General features: G+C 37.2%; 1 protein-coding gene across 1 annotated transcript in view; it reads right to left on the bottom strand.

Moving 5' to 3' along the window:
- EFCAB13 (EF-hand calcium binding domain 13) overlaps positions 1–21,256 on the bottom strand; it is a 112,836-nt gene that overhangs the window by 37,392 nt on the left and 54,188 nt on the right. The window contains 1 exon segment of the mRNA XM_057535190.1: positions 13,906–14,049. Coding sequence (XP_057391173.1) covers positions 13,906–14,049 — 144 coding nt within the window.

The raw sequence follows: 21,256 nt of genomic DNA, 5'->3' as shown, positions 1-21,256 counted from the left end.
CTTCAACCCTCTCCTGTCTGGGAGAAGAACAGATGCGAGAGGGCGACCCACATGCAGAGGCAGGGCCAAATCCAAAGCTGAACCCCAGGAGTTGTGCAAACAAAGAAGAGAAAGAGAAATTTCTCCGTGCAGCCTCAGAAGCAGTGGATTAAATCTCCACAATCAACTTGATGTACCCTGCATCTGTGGAATACCTGAATAGATAAAGAATCATCCCAAAATAGAGGAAGTGGACTTTGGGAGCAACTGTAGACTTGGGGTTTGCTGTATGCAACTAACCAGTTTCTGATTTTTATGTTTATCTTAGTTTAGTTGTTAGCACTTACTAGCATTGGTGGATTTGCTTATTGGTTTGGTTGCTCTTTTCTTTTTTTTTCCTTTTTTTATTACTTTTAAAAATTTTCTTATTTTAATATTTAAAAAAATTTTTTATTTTAATAACGTTTTATTTTATTTTATTTTTCTTTCTTTCTTTTTTTTCTTCCTTTTCTTCTGAGCTGTGTGGCTGAGAGAGTATTGGTGCTCCAGCCGGCTGTCAGGCCTGAGCCTCTGAGGTGAGAGAGCCGAATTCAAGACATTGGACCACCAGAGACCAACTGGCCCCACATAATATCAATCGGCGAGAGCTCTCCCAGACATCTCCGTCTCAACACTAAGACCCAGCTCTACTCAACAACTAGCAAGCTCCAGTGTGGGACACCCCATGCCAAACAACTAGCAAGACAGGAACACAAACCCACCCAATAGGAGAGAGGCTGCCTAAAATCATAATAAGCTCAAGGACACCCCAAAACACACCACCAGATGTGGTCCTGCTCAACAAAAAGACAAGATCCAGACTCATCCAGCAGAACACAGGCACCAGTCCCCTCCACCAGGAAGCCTACACAGCCTACTGAACCAACATTACCCACTGGGGGCAGACACCAAAAACAACGGGAACTACGACCCTGCAGCCTGCAAAAAGCAGACCCCAAACACAGTAAGTTAAGCAAAATGAGAAGACAGAGAAATACACAGCAGATGAAGGAGCAAGGTAAAAACCCACCAGACCAAACAAATGAAGAGGAAACAGGCAGTCTACTTGAAAAATAATTCAGAGAAATGGTAGTAAAGATGATCCAAAACCTTGGAAATAGAATGGAGAAAATACAAGAAAAGTTTAATAAGGACCTAGAAGAACTAAAGAGCAAACAAACAGTGATGAACAACACAATAAATGAAATTAAAAATTCTCTAGAAGGAATCAATAGCAGAACAACTGAGGCAGAAGAACGGATAAGTGACCTGGAAGATAAAATAGTGGAAATAACTACTATAGAGCAGAATAAAGAAAAAAGAATGAAAGAATTGAGGACAGCCTCAGAGACCTCTGGGACAACATTAAACACACCAACATTCAAATTATAGGGGTCCCAAAAGAAGAAGAGAAAAAGAAAGGGACTGAGAAAATATCTGAACAGATGATAGTTGAAAACTTCCCTAATATGGGAAGGGAAATAGTGAATCAAGTCCAGGAAGCACAGAGAGTCCCATACAGGAAAAGCCCAAGGAGAAACAAGCCAAGACACATATTAATCAAACTATCAAAAGTTAAACACAAAGAAAAAATATTAAAAGCAGGAAGGGAAAAGCAACAAATAACATACAAGGGAATCCCCATAAGGTTAACAGCTGATCTTTCAGCAAAAACTCTGCAAGCCAGAAGGGAGTGGCAGGACATATTTAAAGTGATGAAGGGGAAAAACCTACAACCAAGATTACTCTACCCACCAAGGATCTCATTCAGATTTGAGCGAGAAATTAAAATCTTTACAGACAAGCAAAAGCTAAGAGAATTCAGCACCACCAAACTAGCTTTACAACAAATGCTAAAGGAACTTCTCTACACAGCAAACACAAGAGAAGGAAAAGACCTACAATAACAAACCCAAAACAATTAAGAAAATGGTAACAGGAACATACATATCGATAATTACCTTAAATGGAAACGGATTAAATGCTCCAACCAAAAGACATAGACTGGCTGAATGGATACAAAAACAAGACCCATATATATGCTGTCTACAAGAGACCCACTTCAGACCTAGGGACACATACAGACTGAAAGTGAGGGGATGGAAAAAGATATTCCATGCAAATGGAAATCAAAAGAAAGCTGGAGTAGCAATTCTTATATCAGATAAAATAGACTTTAAAATAAAGACTATGACAGGAGACAAAGAAGGACACTACATAATGATCAAAGGATCAATCCAAGAAGAAGATATAACAATTGTAAATATTTATGCACCCAACATAGGAGCACCTCAATACATAAGGCAAATGCTAACAGCCATAAAAGGGGAAATCGACAGTAACACAATAGCAGTAGGGGACTTTAACACCCCACTTTCACCAGTGGACAGATCAACCAAAATGAAAATAAATAAGGAAACACAAGCTTTAAATGACACATTAAACAAGAGGGACTTAATTGATATTTATCGTACATTCCATCCAAAAACAACAGAATACACTTTCTTCTCAAGTGCTCCTGGAACATTCTCCAGGATAGATTTGTGATTTGGGTCACAAATCAAGCCTTGGTAGATTTAAGAAAATTGAAATAGTATTAAGTATCTTTTCTGACCACAATGCTATGAGCCTAGATATTAATTACAGGAAAAAAACTGCAAAAAATACAAACACATGGAGGCTAAACAATACACTACTAAATAACCAAGAGATCACTGAAGAAATCAAAGAGGAAATCAAAAAATACCTAGAAACAAATGACAATTAAAACACGATGGCCAGGGGCTTCCCTGGTGGTACAGTGGTTGAGAGTCTGCCTGCCAATGCAGGGGACACGGGTTCGAGCCCTGGTCTGGGAAGATCCCACATGCCGCGGAGCAACTAGGCCCGTGAGCCACAATTACTGAGCTTACGTGTTTGGAGCCTGTGCTCCGCAACAAGAGAGGCCGCGATAATGAGAGGCCTGCACACCGCAATTTAGAGTGGCCCCCACTTGCCGCAACTAGAGAAAGCCCTCGCACAGAAACGAAGACCCAACACAGCCATAAATAAATAAATAAATAAACCCAAAGTTTAAAAAACAACAACAACAACAACAAAAAAAACACGATGGCCCGAAACCTATGGGATGCAGCAAAAGCAGTTCTAAGAGGGAAGTTTAGAGCAATACAATCCTACCTCAAGAAACAAGAAACATCTCAAATAAACAACCTAACCTTACATCTAAAGCAATTAGAGAAAGAAGAACAAAAAACCCCAAAGTTAGTAGAAGGAAAGAAATCATAAGCTTAGATCAGAAAGAAATGAAAAAGAAATGCAGTAAATGATAGCAAAGATCAATAAAACTAAAAGCTGGTTCTTTGAGAAGATAAACAAAATTGATAAACCATTAGCCAGACTCATCACGAAAAAAGGGGAGAAGACTCAAATCAACAGAACTAGAAATGAAAAAGGAGAAGTAACAGCTGCCACTGCAGAACTACAAAGGATAATGAGAGATTACTACAGCAACTACATGCCAATAAAATGGACAACCTAGAAGAAACAGACAAATTCTTAGAAAAGCACAACCTTCCGAGACTGAACCAGGAAGAAATAGAAAATAGAAACAGACCAATCACAAGCACTGAAATTGAAACTGTGGTTAAAAATCTTCTAACAAACAAAAGTCCAGGACCAGATGGCTTCACAGGCGAATTCTATCAAACATTTAGAGAAGAGCTAACACCCATCCTTCTCAAACTCTTCCAAAACATAACACAGGGAGGAACACTCCCGAACTCATTCTATGAGGCCACCATCACCCCGATACCAAAACCAGACAAAGATGTCACAAAAAAAGAAAAATACAGGCTAATATCACTGATGAACACAGATGTAAAAATCCTCAACAAAATACTAGCAAACAGAATCCAACAGCACATTAAAAGGATCATACGTCGTGATCAAGTGGGGTTTATCCCAAGAATGCAAGGATTCTTCAACATATGCAAATCAATCAATGTGATACACCATATTAACAAATTGAAGGAGAAAAACCATATGATCATCTCAATAGATGCAGAAAAAGCTTTTGACAAAATTCAACACCCATTTATGATAAAAACTCTCCAGAAAGTAGGCATAGAGGGAGCTTACCTCAACATAATACAGGCCATATATGACAAACCCACAGCCAACATCGTTCTCAATGGTGAAAAACTGAAACCATTTCCTCTAAGATCAGGAACAAGACAAGGCTGCCCACTCTCACCACTATTATTCAACATAGTTTTGGAAGTTAGAGCCACAGCAATCAGAGAAGAAAAAGAAATAAAAGGAATCCAAATTGGAAAAGAAGAAGTAAAACTGACTCAAAATAACTCAAAATTGAGTTATTTGTAGTGAGGTGAATGGACCTAGAATCTGTCAAACAGAGTGAAGTAAGTCACAAAGAGAAAAATAAATATCATATGCTAACACATATATATGGAATCTAAAAAAAAAGTGGTTCTGAAGAACCTAGGGGCAGGACAGGCATAAAGAGGCAGATGTAGAGAATGGACCTAAGGACACTGGGATGGGGAAGGGTAAGCTGGGACGAAGTGAGAGAGTGGCATGGACATATATACACTACCAAATGTAAAATAGATAGCTAGTGGGAAGCAGCTGCATAGCACAGGGAGATCAGCACAGTGCCTTTTGACCACCTAGAGGGGTGCGATAGGGAGGGTGGGAGGGAGATGCAAGAGGGAAGGGATATGGGGATATAAGTATACGTATAGCTGATTCACTTTGTTACACAGCAGAAACTAACACAACAATGTAAAGCAATTATACTCCAATATAGATGTTAAAAAAAAAAGTTAATGATTATGAAATGTGAAGATGTGAAAACAAAGAATAGCTATCTGTTGGGCCAGGAAACTGGTAATAATTTAGACTACAAACCAGCCACATAGCAGAGTCACTGAGCTCCCAGTTCCCTGAAGATATCGATAAAGGCCTAACACATATTCCTCAGTTGTTTTTACAGGAAGCAGACCCCCCTCAGATGAAAACTGCTAACTGCAAGCACATAGAACCCAAACCAATTAAAGCCAGAGGATTGGTGTTGCCTGATACTTTACCTTGATACCAACCAATCCGAGATTGTGCACAAGCTGTTCACACACCCTGCAGCCCCCTCCCCCACACTGATTTTAAAACCTTTGTCTCCTAACCAACAACTTGGAGATGGTCCTAGGACATTGGTCCACCATCTTCCCAGGTTGCTGGTCTCCCGAATAAAACAACTTTTCCTTTTCCACCAACACTTGTCTCTTGAGTATTGGCCTTTCAATCAGCAAGGAGCCAAACTTGCTGGCCTCAGCCGGTTACAGTCAATACATATTTGATCAATGTAGAGTAATAATACATTAGATATTAATATTTTTCTATAGAACAGTCAAACAATCTGAACTTTCTTTATATTTCCTAAATGTATATATTGGCATATCAGTCAAATACAAGATACAAGGACAAATAAAGATTGATAGAAGATAAAACCATATATCTTTTAATTTTAGTATTTGGAATACTCATCATCAACTGTTGCTAACTTCAGTGCAGCTAGGAATTCGTCTTTTTTTTAATTACTTTTCAAACTAGACAGAGTATTCCACAGGTCAGGAGCACTCATCTTCTCTTTGCTAAGATTGTGGAGGTTTTCAATAGTATCAGGCAATACTAAAGGGTACATAAAATACAAGTTTTACAACATACTTGTCCAAGAAGTTAATACAGTAAACTATTATCTGGAATAGTTAGGAATTGACATTTTTATGGTTAAGAAGAATAACAAATACAGTATAAATTAATTGCCAATTTTCAAATATTAAAGCAGAATAAAATAACACAAAATTAAGTATATCTTTGAAGATTCTAAAATATTTCACGAACTTATAGTGTCTGCACCTCTAAATAATCATTATAAAGAATAACTTCCATTGAACTATAGATTTACAAAAGGCTGAATTCACAAACATGTCCAACTGATAAAACCATGAATTAAATAGCTTTTGCTCTATATCTCCCCAAAAAATTCTTTCCTGAATAACTACTTCCTCTTTAATATACCACCACAGACCATGGAAGGAAATTTTGATTAAAATTCCAATAGAAAACCTTTGGAAAGCTTTAACAGGAGAGTGGAGTTATCATATTACAAAAGTATAAAAGATCACTCTGTTGCTATGTAGACAATGAACTTTCTGAAGATCAAGCAGTTAGGAAGCTATTGTAGTAGGTCACAAAAAAAATGATAGTGGTTTCAACAAGGGTGAAAGTGATAGAGATAAGGAGAAGTGAACAAAAACAGGATACATTTTGAGCATGAAGCTGAGAGTATTTAATGATGAACTGAATAACAGTCTAAGGGGGCGGGGGCCATGAAGAACTTATAGGTTTGAGACCTGAGCAACTGGGTGGAGAGTGGTATCAACAGCTGATATAGGAAAGACCAGGGAAAGAATAAGAATTCTTTTTCATACACATTAAGTTTGAGATAAATAGGGGTGTCAAAAGGATACAGATATTATTTTAAAGCAATAAGATCACTCAGGAAAAGCCTTAGAGAATGGGACTCAGAATGGAATCTGGGATCACACTAATATTTAAAAGTCATCCAGAAAAGAAGCAGCCAGCAAACAAGACCAAAAAGGAAGGGCTATATATACAATGGGATATTATTTAGCCACGAGAAAGGAGGAAATTCTGCCATTTGCGAACTTGAGGGTATTACTTTAAGTGAGATAAGTCAGACAGAGAAAGACAAATACTCTAAGATCTCACTTATATGTGGAATCTAAAAAAGCAGAACTCATAGAAACAGAGAATAGAATGGTGGTTACCAGGGGTTGGGGAGTGGGGGAACTGGGGAGATGTTGGTGAAAGGATACTAACTTGCAATTAGAAGATTAATGAGCCCTGGGGATCTAATGCACAGCATTGTGATTATAGTTAATACTGTATTATACACTTGAAAGTTGCTAAGAGACTAAATCTTAAATGTTCTCACCACAAAAAAGAAATAATATTTATGTGATGTGATGGAGGTGTTAGTTAAACACTACGGTGGTAATCATACTGCAATGTATAAGTGTATCAAATCAACAGATTGCACACCTTAAACTTACACAATGTCAATTATACCTCATTTTTTTAAAAAAAGGAAGAGCCAATAAGATGAGAGGGACATTAGGAGACTACAGTGTCACAGAAGACAGGAGAAGAGAAATTTTTAAGAAGAAACATATCAAAACCTGCTAGAGGTAAACAAGATAAAGACAGAAAACTGACCATTGGATTTAGCAAGATGAGATTTAACTTTTCATAAAAAGCTAGTATGAAGTGGCAAGGTCAAAAACCCGAATGAGTGCTTTTAAAGCGAGAACTGGCAATATGGTAGACTGAGAATAGCCAGATTCCCCTTCAACCTCAAACATAAAACATATTCTAATGCTAAATTAAGAACATCAATGATATTCTTAATTGATATAATATCAATTATATTTGCTGGTGCTTACGCAAGCAACACATCAGGAACAGTCCGGTTCCTTGAGGGTGGCCACTCTACCACAGCTCACCCCCAACACACCCTGAGAGGCCACACAGGCCCCGCCTGCCCTGCGGTGTGTCTCCACAACAGGCTGGGGGCAGGGATCGGACGAGAAGGACAAAGCAGACTTGCACCCAATACTGCATCTGAGTGGAGTGACGGAAACAACTGCTGGCCCCTGCACAGGTAGCATATTGGAGATACCTCAGACCTCTGTCTGTGACCGATACAAGCCGAGAACATGCATGGACCCCACTTGCTTCAGCTCTCCTCCCCTTTCAGGCAAGGGTCCCGGAGCAGGAAGAAGGGAAAGCACACACTTAAAGAGAACAGAGCCAGGCCTGGCCCAACCCTCAGGGCTGCTGCTTCAGCAACTTGGGATCAAACCCCGCCCCGATAGGGCAGTGATGGCCACTGAGCAGAGAAGTCCTACCTCACACCTCACTCCATCTCTAGCCCCTGCATCTCTAGCCCCGCCCCTACCAGGCGATAGCTGCCAGCACACTCTGAGAAAAGATGTGACCTGTGTCCATGCCAAATCCAGCTCTCCCACCAAAGGTATTGTGCACACCCTGTCTGTATAGGGATGCCCCCACATAAGAAAGCCCCTCCAAGGCCACAGTAGGTAACTGTTTTACCTAAACAGAGGCAGAGAAAGTTAAGCAAAATGAAAAGGCAGAGGAATTGCTCTCAATTGAAAGAGCCAAAGAAAACCCCTGAAAAAAATTAACAATGAAACAAATAAACAATTCACCAGATAAAGAATTCAAAGCATTGGTAATAAAAATGTTAACTGAATTAGGGAAAAGAATAGATGAACAGTGAAAAATTTAACAAGGAACTAGAAAATATAAAAAAGACTTAATCAGAAATGAAGAATTCAATAGTTGAAATAAAAAAAAATACTAGAAGGAATGACTGGCAGACTAAAGTGATACAGAAGAATACCATCTGGAAAAAAATGTAATAGCAAATATAAGTACAATAAACAGTTGAGAGATAAACGTGAAGATGCAAAATATGACATCAAAAACACAAAATGTGGGGGAGGTGAGTAAAAACTGTAGACCTTTTAGAATGTGTTTGAACTTAAATGACTACCAGTTTAAAACAACCCAATCAAAAAATGGGCAGAAGCCCTGAATAGAGGTTTTTCCAAAGAAGACATACAGATGGCTAAAAGGCACGTGAAAAGAAGCTCAACATCACTAATTATTAAAGAAATGCAAATCAAAACCACAGTGAGATATCACCTCACACCTGTCAGAATGGCTATCATCAAAAAGTCCACAAATAACAAATATCAGCAAGGATATAGAGAAACGGGAACCCTTGTACACTGTTGGTGGGGATGTAATTTGTTGCAGTCACTGAGGAAAACAGCATGGAGGTTCCTCAAAAAGCTAAAATAGAACTACCATATGTCCAGCAATTTCACTCCTGGGTATATATTTGGAAAAACAGAAAACACTAATTTCAAAAGATAGATGCACCCCAATGTTCACAGCAGCACTATTTACAATAGCCAAGAATATGGAAGCAACCTAAGTGTCCATCAACAAATAAATGGATAAAGAGGAAACGGTATGTGTGTGTATACACACACACACACACACACACACACACACACACACAATATTACTCAGCCATTAAAAAGAACAAAATTCTGCCATTTGCAGCAATTTGGATGGATCTAGAGAATATGATGCTTAGTGAAATAAGTCAGACAGAGAAGGACAAATACTGCATGAAATCACTTTTGTGTGGAATCTGAAAAACTAAAACAAGTGAATGTATACAGCAGAACAAAACCAGACTCACAGTTATAGAAAACAAACTAGTGGTTATCAGTGGGGAAAGGCAAGATGGAAGAGGGGGATGGGACAAGACAGCTGTATGGGATTAAGAGATACAAACTACTATGTATAAAATAGATAAGCAACAAAGATATATTGTATAGCACAAGGAATTATAGCCATTATCTTGTAAACTACAAAAAATAAAATTAAGTAAATGAATAAAAACCAAGATAAAAGAATAAAAACTAAAATTCTATGACAGCCACATGGAATGATCAAGTGGCTTACATAAAATCTGAATGAGTACACAATGTAAAAATATATGTCCAGTCATTGGATGTGCTTGAAATGGTTTTATTAAAATTATTTTCTGTTGGCATTTACTTTAATTAAAAAAGTACTTGAAGAAAAAGAGTGAGAAAGGAAATATAACTACAGATATGAATAAGATATTATACAACCCTGTGCTAATAAAATTTTTTATCTCCATGAAACTGAAATTCCTAGGAAAAGTGCCTGACAATGCAAATAATCCTTTCATCCAATTAATCAATTGTGTTTCCTTGTATAGGAGACAAATTAAATTGATAAATAAGGTAAAAATAGCTGTTACTTAAAGTGCACTATTACCTAATATGTGGCATAAAACACAATCCTACTTTTAGCCCCAATCTTCAAAGTACTAATTTCACTCCAATATACATATATGACCTTACATTTTTTTATAGTGAGCTTCTTAGTGACAAAGACTGTCTTCTTCATCTTAGCACTCTCACAGCTTAACATATAATCTGGTACATAGTAATGGCTCAATAAATGTTATTGAATAAAGTGGAAGATGAGAAAAAATATGAACAGCTGAAACCAGAAATTCTGCATTATAGAACTCAGCTATGGTCACTAGATGGCATCACTTTCCCAAAGTAAGAAAACATTTTAAACCTTCCCAAAATATGAATTTCATATATGTGGTTCTAGCTCTTTATAATAAAGTGTGAGGTTGAACAGTTAAGATTATGATAGCTTTCAATTCATTTGTATGTGGAAGTTCTAAATTTAGGAATCAGTAATGGAGAAGATTAAGATCAAACATAGCAGGAAGCCAGGCATTTATTTGCCTGATGATCTTTAGGATGGCTAGCTCTTTTAATACATTATACTCTTCTAAAATCTGTCAAGCCATTTAGTCCACAAAAAGCACAAGATACGATGTTCTAACATAATTTTTCAGAGAAGCGTCCCGTGTTGCTCATCATAGTATCAACAAATTCTTTAAAATTCACTTTTTTTGTTTCTGAAGGGAAAAGAACACATTTTCTTCAGTACCTTCAAGTATTAAATTATTATGATAAATACTGAATTATATAAAATAAGTTATATATTCAGGGTGATAACATAATTATATCCAACAGCTAATACTAACCACGAAGATATATGGGTATAAGGGGGAAAAGCAATTCAATTTACAGGCAAAAGCTAAACCCTGAAAATACCAAGAAAATTTATCAAAATCCTTCTAGTCACAAGTGTACAACATTTTTAACTTTAAACTTATATTATCTTGTCTTGGTCTTGCAACAACTCAGTAAAATATGTAGGTAAAGAATTAGTATGTTATTTTACATGTTTAAAAGAAAACACTTATACGTGATATGATTTTTTTTTCTACGTTCACAGTAGGAAATGCAAGATCAGGAATTAGAAGCAAGCTCTCTTGACTCTCTGTTTCTTCTACATCAGGCTAACATTCACACTGATATCTTTACTCTAGTATACTATTGAAACCATTAAACATCTTAATAGTCATTTTATACCTAGACAATGGCTTTCCTTGATTACGTATAACTCTTCATAATATTCTAATGTTAGAATGGATAAAATATTTCTAAGAATTTTCTAAGGCCAGATATAAAGGTTTTATATAAATATAATGAGCTTTTGATAACCCTAGTCCTTTGCTTACCCCAGTGAGAAAAAAAATTCTAATGCACTGTAAAAAATACAGCACAGTATACTTCCTATTCCCAATATTAAATATCTTTGAGTGTTTACTTCAAAGAGCACCAAATCACTTTGTATTCTTAGCCAAATTTTTGGAGACAAAAAAAATGAGACCTTGAAAAATTCTGGGGGAATTATAGAGTTAGTTAAGATTTACATTCCCTAACAGGAACATATAACTTTCTAAATATTTGCAACATATATTCGTTATGAAGCGTGATTATACATCAAACCACTGGGAAGCCACCACCCAGCTGAGGAAGATTATTAATGCCATTGCCTCTGTGCTTTTCCCATTCCATTATCCTGCTTCCCCCACAAAGAGAATATTACTGAATTTTTAAAATTTACCAAACTTTTGCTCTTTTACATATAATTTGTAACTGGATAAATAAATTATTTTTAATTTTGTTTTCAAGCTTTTGTTACACTATAGCAATCTGAGACTTGCTTTTTTCATTCAATATTATATATCTAACAATCATCCATATGCTATATTGCTATGTTCATTTTCACTAATGTGTACACCATTAGTATTCCATTATACAGCAAAGGTATATATCACAATTTATACATTCTGTCACTGATCATGTTGTTTTTTTGTTGTTATTATTAAGATCAGTGTTGCCACGAACATTCTTGAATATGTCTCCTTGTAAATCAGTGCAAGAGATTTCCTTGAATTTATAGCTAAAAGTGGATTTTTCTAAGCCACAGGGATATGAAAACCTTATAAAATACTACATAATGTTTTTCAAAGTTGTTTTATCACTTTCACCATATTTACCAACACTTAGATTAACAGACATCTTAATTTTTACCAATTTAGTGGGTATAAAAAGTTATCTCACTGTGACCTAAATTTTGCATTTCCCTGATTACTAATGATGTTGAGAAGCTTTTCATATGATTATTAGCAATTTGTGTTTCTTCACCTGGAAATGACTGTTCTTGAAATTTAGCCATTTTTCTATTGGGTTGTTAATTTATAGGGGTTCCCTATATATTCTCTACAACAATCCTTTGCTGTTATAAGTGTTGCAAATAATCTTTACTCAGTTTGTGGCTTGTTCTCCTTGTATTATGTTTTAGTAAAGAGAAGTTCTTAATTTTAATGTAACCAAATTTATCAATCTTTTCTCTTCTGCTTAGTGATTTTGTATTTTTTAAAAAAAATCCCTCCTAACTCTAAGTCAGAAAATTTTTCTTCTTTTTTTCCTAAAACTTTTACTGTTCACATCTGGAAATTATTACTGAATATGGTATATAGATAAGGATCCAATTCCATTTTTTTCCATTTGAATAGTTAATTATCCCAGCACCATTTATTAAGTGGTGCTTCTTTTCCCTGCTGTGATCTAACACCTCATTATATATGTTGCCATATATGTATGTAGATAGATTTGGAAGTTCCTTATCTTGTCCAATTGGTCAATTTCTCTATCCCTGTGCCATTCTCACGCTGTTTGAATTACTATAGCTTTATAACGAGACTTGATATCCAAGAAAGCTGGTCTCCTTCAACACCACACACACACACACATACACACACACACACACACACCCCTACTTTTTATTATGAAAAATTGTAAATACATACAAAATAGAAAGTATATGGTGGACATCCCTGGTGGCGCAGTGGTTAAGAATCCACCTGCCAATGCAGGGGACACAGGTTCGAGCCCTGGTCTGGGAAGATCCCACATGCCACGGAGCAACTAAGCCCATGTGCCACAACTACTGAGCCTGTGTTCTAGAGCCTGCGTACCACAACTACTGAGGCCACGTGCCACAACTACTGAAGCCCACGCGCCTCGAGCCTGTGCTCCACAACAAGAGAAGCCACCACAATGAGAAGCCCATGCACTGCAACAAAGAGTAGCCCCCGCTCGCCACAACTAGAGAAAGCCTGCGTGCAGCAACGAAGACCCAACACAGCCAAAAAAATAAATACATAAATTAAATAAATTTTAAAAAAAAAGAAAGTATATGGCAATGCACACTCATGTACTCTCCCTGGTTGCAAATATTATCAACTTATGGCCGTTATTATTTCATCTATAACCTCACCCACCCCTCTACCTCACTCTCACCCTTTCTCTTTAGGAAAGTTGCTGCTATGTTCTACAGGCACCTAAAAAAATTGCTACCTTTATTATGAATTGTCAGCTTTGACATAATAAACAGTCCTTCTTTGTCCCACTTAATACCTTTTGTCCTAACTTCTGTCAATCAGAAAGCAAAATCACAAACCCTGCTTTCTTTTTGTTTGCATTTTTGCCTAGGAAAAAAAGGTTTGAAAAGACTATTAAGACTGCTTATTTCTGGACAATGAGATTTTGAGTGTCTTGCTGTACTTTTGAGTATTTTTGTACTTTTCAGTATTGGCTTAATTTTAATGGACTCTTTTTCTAACAAAAATTATAAAGTCATCATTCTGAGGAAAAGAATAGCAAACTGATCCTCTTTTCACATGCATCAACCCAGTTTTCCTGAAAATATATCACTTACCACCAGCTTCAGTCAACTCTGTGATCTTCTGAAATTCTGGCTTAGAAAGGTAAACTCCAAAATTTTGAAGACAAGTATTCAGATCCCCATAATCAAAATTTTCATCTTTAATTTTATCAGTAGCTTTGATGACATCGGTCAATGCTGAAAATAAAGCAGTATGCTAATAAGCATTAAATATAAGTCAAAAGCAAAACACCAATAGTAAGATGAATTTTAGTTCTAACACACTAACAAAATATTAAAAACTTCAGAAACATTATATGTGAGAAGCATTACCAGAATCTTTAATAATATGAAAATTAAGGGCTTCCCTGGTGGCGCAGTGGATAAGAATCTGCCTGCCAATGCAGGGGACACAGGTTCGATCCCTGGTCCGGGAAGATCCCACATGCCATGGAGCAACTAAGCCCATGCGCCACAACTACTGAGCCTGCTTGTAGTGCCTGCAAGCCACAACTACTGAACACCGTGTGCCTAGAGCCCGTGCTCCGCAATAAGAGAAGCCACCGCAGTGAGAAGCCCGTGAACCACAACGAAGAGTAGCTCCTGCTCACCACAACTAGAGAAAGCCCACATGCAGCAACAAAGACCCAACACAGCCAAAAATAAATAAATAAAATAAAAAATTTTTTTAAATTAAAAAAAAGGAAATTAATAAGTTATAAAATCAGAGTATGAAATATATTATTCCACTCTCCCATAGCCTTTGTATCTAAGGAAGTGCCAATTTAATTGCACTGACAATACCACAACTAAAAATACATAGGATCAAAAATATTATATAATTTCCCCCATTTAATTCTCTAACAATTTAAAATTCCCTAGCAGTCTGTTTCTTAGTAGCAGAAACAGAAGTAGAAAACCTTCAATCTCAAATGATAAATTGGAATAAGCTTTTGTAACAATACATGGCTCAGTCATCAGTAAATTTATCTTAGTTTATCTTCTGTAAATATAAATCATTACTTGAAAACAGCTATGCTACATGTCTTTTTACAATACTTTAGAATGTATGCTTCACAAATTTGGGCAGTATTCCCTCCATTAAATTTAAACTGATAAATTTTTACTGCAATGAAAACTTTCTTAAAAGAAATTACTTATAAATATATGGATTAAGGAAGTTGACAGATGTGCGTGTGTGAACTCTGGAACAAATTAAACTCAAATAAGTTTTCTCTAGTAGATTAGGATAGGTAAAGTGAGGAGCTGGGCAGTGGAGAGCATTAAAGTCACCATCAGTAGTTAATCTTCTTCAAGCAATCACTGGAAGTCATTATGGATTGCAAAACAAAGAAAGAATGATCAAAATGATTTCTGAACTAGATGATCCTTAAAACGATTCTTAAAAAGATGATTCTTATGTGTAAATACATGGAATAAGACACCATGTTCCTATCTTGTGAAAGTTTCAGGTGAAAGTAATTCTCATTTAAAAGTTAACAACAGAGGAGTGACATCAGCAAGACAGTTGAGTAGGAAGCCCTGGACTCCCCTTCTCCCCTCACACACACTGATTCAGCAAAAATTCATGGATAAATTCCTTTTGTGAGAAATGAGAAACTAACTGAAAGGCTCTAACATCCCAGGAGAATGCAAATCCAGATTCATTGAAGCTGGTAGGGAGATGTGGGACACCCTTTTGCTGGAGACCCTGTCCCTATTGCAGCACCATATGATCTGAAAGAGACCCCTTAGCTCCCAGCTTCACTCAGGGGAAGATAGAAATTGGTTTGCATGTCCAGCAGTCCAACTTTTCCAAAAGGCCTCCCCAGAAGACTGGCTTCTATCTTGCCAATCTTGGGGCTCTGATAGGTCTAGTATAGACTAGTAGTCTGGGATAGAACAGAAGTGGTGACATAAGCCAGTCAATGCCAATGATCCTTGCTCAGCACAGAGTGAGTAGATATAAAATGCCAATTCTCAGCTGCCCCCTGGATAGCAAAAGAATTGATTCATGCATCCAGCACCCCAACTTCTTCAGGGCCTCCCAAAGGACCAGCATGTGTCTCACCAGTCCTAGAGCCTGGGGAAGGAAAGAGTTGGTAGAGGTCCCAAGAATATTGGCTAGGCTAATTGGTAGGGGTATTCTCCTGTATAAGGCCAGTCTATGAAGACTAAGAGAGGTGCTTGCTTTGTGTAATGCACAGACTCCAACAAAGAGACTCTCATAACTCTAATAAAAAAGATAGATAACTCTCGTAAAGATGCTCATCAAAATCAAGAGAACAATGCAAGAACAAAGTGAGAATTTCAACACAGAGATAGAAAATATTCAAAAGTGCCAAACAGAAATCATAGAGGTGAAGAACACAATAACTGAAAATTTCACTAGAGGTGCTAAACAGCAGACTAGATCAAGCAGAAGAATGGAGCAGTGAACTAAAAGACAGGTCACTGGAAAGAATTCAGTCAAAGAACAAAAAGAAAAAAGAATGAAAAACAGTGAAGAAAGCTTAAGGGATGTATGGAACACCATTAAATGGACCAATATACACATTATGGGAATCCCAGAAGGAGAGAGTGATAAAAGGACAAAAAATCTATTTAAAGATATAATGGCAGGAAACTTCTCAAATATGAATGTAAAGTGCTGTACATTTGAGATTTTGGTTCAATTTGTCATGGGGCTCTGTTGCTTCAACTCAAACAATGCTTTTTTGATATGGGTGCATCTAAAGTGTTATACACTTAAGAAAAAAGGCCAGCTTCACTGTAAAACTCTCTTGGCTAAGCATAACACTTAAAGAGTAGTATATTCCTTCTTCCGCAAAGTATCAACATAACCTGGACAGGAATCTCCCTACCACTAGCAGGAGAAGAAGGCTTAGTTAGATCCAGTCACATCTATTCTTTCAGTATCAGCAGTTCCAGCTAACAGAAAGTGGTTTAGACTTTCTTCATGAAGGTTGTGACAATCGGCTCCTTACTCTAGGCAAATGTAGCCCAATTCAAAGTATATGGAACATTTACAACTGAAAATTACGAAAACTGAAATAATAAGCTCAGTGGGTCAACAGCTGAATGGAGGAGAGAGAAGAAAGAATTAATGAACTGAAAGACAGCAATAGGAATCACCCAATGAACAACAGAAAGAAAATAGACTGAAAAAAAAAGAATAGAGTCTCCGGGACCTGTAGCAGTATAAAGAAAGATCCAACATGGTGTAATCAGAGCCTCAGAAGAAGGAGACAGAGAGAGCATGGTTAAAAAGGTACTCAAAGAAACAATGGCTAAACAATTCCCAAATTTTTAGCAACAGATATTAACCTACAGATCCAAGAAAATAAGTGAAACTCAAACAGGATAAAGCCAAAGAAATCCATGTCAAGACACATTATAATTAAACTTTTGAAAACTAAATGCAGAGAAAAAAATCTTGAAAGCAGTCAAAGAAAAATGAAACCTTACCTATAGGGGGGGAAAAAAACCCAATTTGAATGACAAGATTTCCCTCAGAAACCTTGGACATCAGAAAGAAGTGGCACCATATTTTTCAAGTGCTGAAAGAAAAGAACTAGCAACCCAAATCCCATACTTAGAAAAAATATTCTTCAGGAATGAAGGCGAAATCAAGATGTTCTCAAATGGAAGAAAACAAAGAGAATCTGTTGACAGTAAACCTATGAATGGCTAAAAGGAAGTCCTTTAAACAGAAAGGAAAGGATAAAACAAAGAACTGTGGAATATTAGGAAGGAAGAAAGAAAACAGTAAGCCTAAATATGGGTAAATATAGTAGGCTTTCCTTCTCCTCTTGAGTTTTTAAATTACATTTGATGGTTGAAGCAAAAATTATAATACTGTCTGATATGTTTTTAAATATATGTAAAGGAAATATTTAAGACAATTATATCATACATAGGGGAGGGTAAGTGGACATAAAAGTAGATAAGATTTCTATACTTCATTTGAACTGGTAAAATGATGACACCAGTAGACTGTGATAAGTTATGTATATGTAATATAATACCTGGAGCAACCACCAAAATGCTATAAAAAGAGATACACTCTAAAATACTAGATAGGGCTTCCCTGGTGGCGCAGTGGTTGAGAATCTGCTTGCTAATGCAGGGGACACGGGTTCGAGCCCTGGCCTGGGAAGATCCCACATGCCGCAGAGCGGCTGGGACCGTGAGCCACAACTGCTGAGCCTGCGCGTCTGGAGCCTGTGCTCCGCAACGAGAGAGGCCCGCGCATCGCGATGAAGAGTGGCCCCCGCTTGCCACAACTGGAGAAAGCCCTCGCACAGAAACGAAGACCCAACACAGCCAAAATCAATCAATCAATCAATCAATCAAAAACATACGCATCTGATTCAAGATCCTCATTAAAAAAAATAAAATAAAATAAAATACTAGATAAATCAAAATGGAATTCTAAAAATGGGCAAAAGATTTGAATACATATTTCACCAAAGACACCTGAATGGCTAGCAAGCATATACAAAAATACTCAACGTTATTAGTCATTAGGGAAATGCAAAATTAAAAGCACAATGAGGGGCTTCCCTGGTGGCGCAGTGGTTGAGAATCTGCCTGCCAGTGCAGGAGACACGGGTTCGAGCCCTGGTCTGGGAAGATCCCACATGCCGCGGAGCAGCTGGGCCCGTGAGCCACAATTACTGAGCCTGCGAGTCTGGAGCCTGTGCTCCGCAATAAGAGAGGCCGCGATAGTGAGAGGCCCGCGCACCGCAATGAAGAGTGGGCCCCGCTTGCCGCAACTAGAGAAAGCCCTCGCACAGAAACGAAGACCCAACACATCCATAAATAAATAAATAAATAAATAAAAATTAAAAAAAAAAAGCACAATGAGATACCACTACAAACTTACTGGTTATAATTTTAAAAAAACAAATGTTGACAAGGATGTGAAGAAACTAGAATCTTCATACATTGCTGCTGAGAATGAAAATGATATAGCCACTTTGGAAAACAGTTTGGCAATCTGTTAAAAACCTAAACTTAAATTTACCATACAGACTAACAATTTTTCTCCTAGGAATTTACCCAAGAGAAATAAAAGTGTATGCCCACAGAAAGACATGTATGCAAATATGAATTTCAGCATTATTCATAACAGTCAGAAGCTGAAAAAAATAAAATGTTCATGAACTGGTCAACCATCAACAAAACAAAGTATATCCATAAACTGTAATATGGGTTTATTTATCAATAAAAAGGAATGAACTATTGATACATACTACAACATGAATTAACCTTAAAAACATTATGCAGGGCTTCCCTGGTGGTGCATTGGTTGGGAATCCGCCTGTCAATGCAGGGGACACGGGTTCGAGCCCTGATCCGGGAAGATCCCACATACCACAGAGCAGCTAAGCCCATGAGCCACAACTACCGAGCCTGCGCTCTAGAGCCCGCAAGCCACAACTACTGAAGCCTGCGCGCCTAGAGCCCATGCTCCGCAACAAGAGAAGCCACCGCAATGAGAAGCCCGTGCACCACAATGAAGAGTAGCCTCTGCTCGTTGCAACTAGAGAAAGCTCGCCCGCAGTAACAAAGACCCAACGCAGCCAAAAATAAATTAAAAAAAACAACCAAACATTATGTAAAGTGAAGGACCTCAAGTATAAAAGACATGTTATATGATTTCATTTATATTAAATGTCAAAAAAAGGCAAATTCATAGAGACAGAAAGCAGATTAGTGGTTGTCTACAGATGGGGTGGAGATTAATTGCAAATGGGCATGAGAGAATTTTTAGGAGTGACAGAAATGTTACAAACTGGATTGTGTCTACTTCTGGGTACATATCTAAAAGAATTCAAAGCAGGAGCTTAAAGAGATATTTGCATGCCCATTTTCATAGCTGCACTATTCACAATAACCAAGAGGAGGAAGCAACACAAGTGTCCACTGATGGATGAATGAATAAGGAAAATGTGGTATACACATACAATGGAATATTATTTAGCGTGAAAAAGGAAGAAAATTCGGACAGCTCTTGGGGGCATTATGATAAGTGAAATAAGCCAGTCACAAAAAGACAAATACTGTATGATTCTACTAAGGTATCTCAAGTGGACGACTTCACAGAAACAGAAAGTAGAATGATGGTTGCCAGAACTGGAGGGGCAAGGATGGGTAATTTTTATTTAACCGGTACAGAGTTTCAGTTTTGCAAGATAAAAAGTTGTAGAGATTGGTTGCACAACAATGTGAATGCACTTAACACTAACATTACTGAACTGTACACTTAGAAATGGTTAAGATGGTAAATTCCATGATATGTGTTAGTTCCCACAATTTCAAATAAAATTTTAAAATAGTATAATGGGGAAAAAAGAGGAAGAGACAGCTGTGACCAAGACACTACTTCACAAAATAGCAATGAAAGAATGACTGAGTTGGTGAATGAATGATTGCATGGTGAAGCATTCAAGAAATCGATTTACTAATAGTATCTTCAAGAAATCCAGAGACTTAAACATTTACATTCATCAGAAATGACAAATGCTAATGCAGTTTTTAACATGAGATTCTTCATCTAGGTATAAAAGAAAGTTTCTTCCTTTGGATTAATTTTTTCTTTTTTTTTTTTTTAAATTTATTTATTATTTTTTTATATTTATTTTTGGCTGCGTTGGGTCTTTGTTGCTGTGTGGGGGCTTTCTCTAGTTGCGGTGAGTGGGGGCGACTCTTCGTTGTGGTGCGCGGGCTTCTCATTGCGGTGGCTTCTCTTGTTGCGGAGCACGGGCTCTAGGCACGCGGGCTTCAGTAGTTGTGGCGTACAGGCTCAGTAGTTGTGGCTCGCGGGCTCCAGAGCACAGGCTCAGTAGTGTGGCACACAGGCTTAGTTGCTCTGCAGCATGTGGGATCTTCCCGGACCAGGGCTCGAACCCGTGTCTCCTGCATTGGCAAGCGGATTCTTAACCACTGTGCCACCAGGGAAGTCCTAATTTTTTCTTATAAGAGAAATCTTTTGGGAAGAGAGAGAAAGCTCATCTTTTTAAAAGTATATGAATAAACAGAAGGAAATAAACAGCAAGCCTTCATAAAACTTTCATTTCTTTTTAATATCACAGAAAAAATATTTAATTATTTGTATAAAAAATAAAAACATTGCAAGTAAGAAAAACTAGATTGTGGTGTGACTCTATAATATAAATCAGTGCATGGGTGATTTTATGTATGTAGATTTTACCTCAATAGAACTGTTTTACAAAATGTTCTAAAACAAAGATAAACCAAACAAGTATTTCATTCAAACAAGTTCCTTATAAAAATTAAAAATGAAATCACCCGTCAATTGCTAATAATGGAGCTAATTACCTATTTGACTTCCTCATTATCATTTCTATTACTGTACATTTATATAGCACTCTCCAGT

The sequence above is a fragment of the Balaenoptera acutorostrata genome, chromosome 20 (genome assembly GCF_949987535.1).
Source record: "Balaenoptera acutorostrata chromosome 20, mBalAcu1.1, whole genome shotgun sequence".
Classification (NCBI taxonomy): domain Eukaryota; kingdom Metazoa; phylum Chordata; class Mammalia; order Artiodactyla; family Balaenopteridae; genus Balaenoptera; species Balaenoptera acutorostrata.
This window is presented reverse-complemented; position numbering and strand designations above follow the sequence as displayed.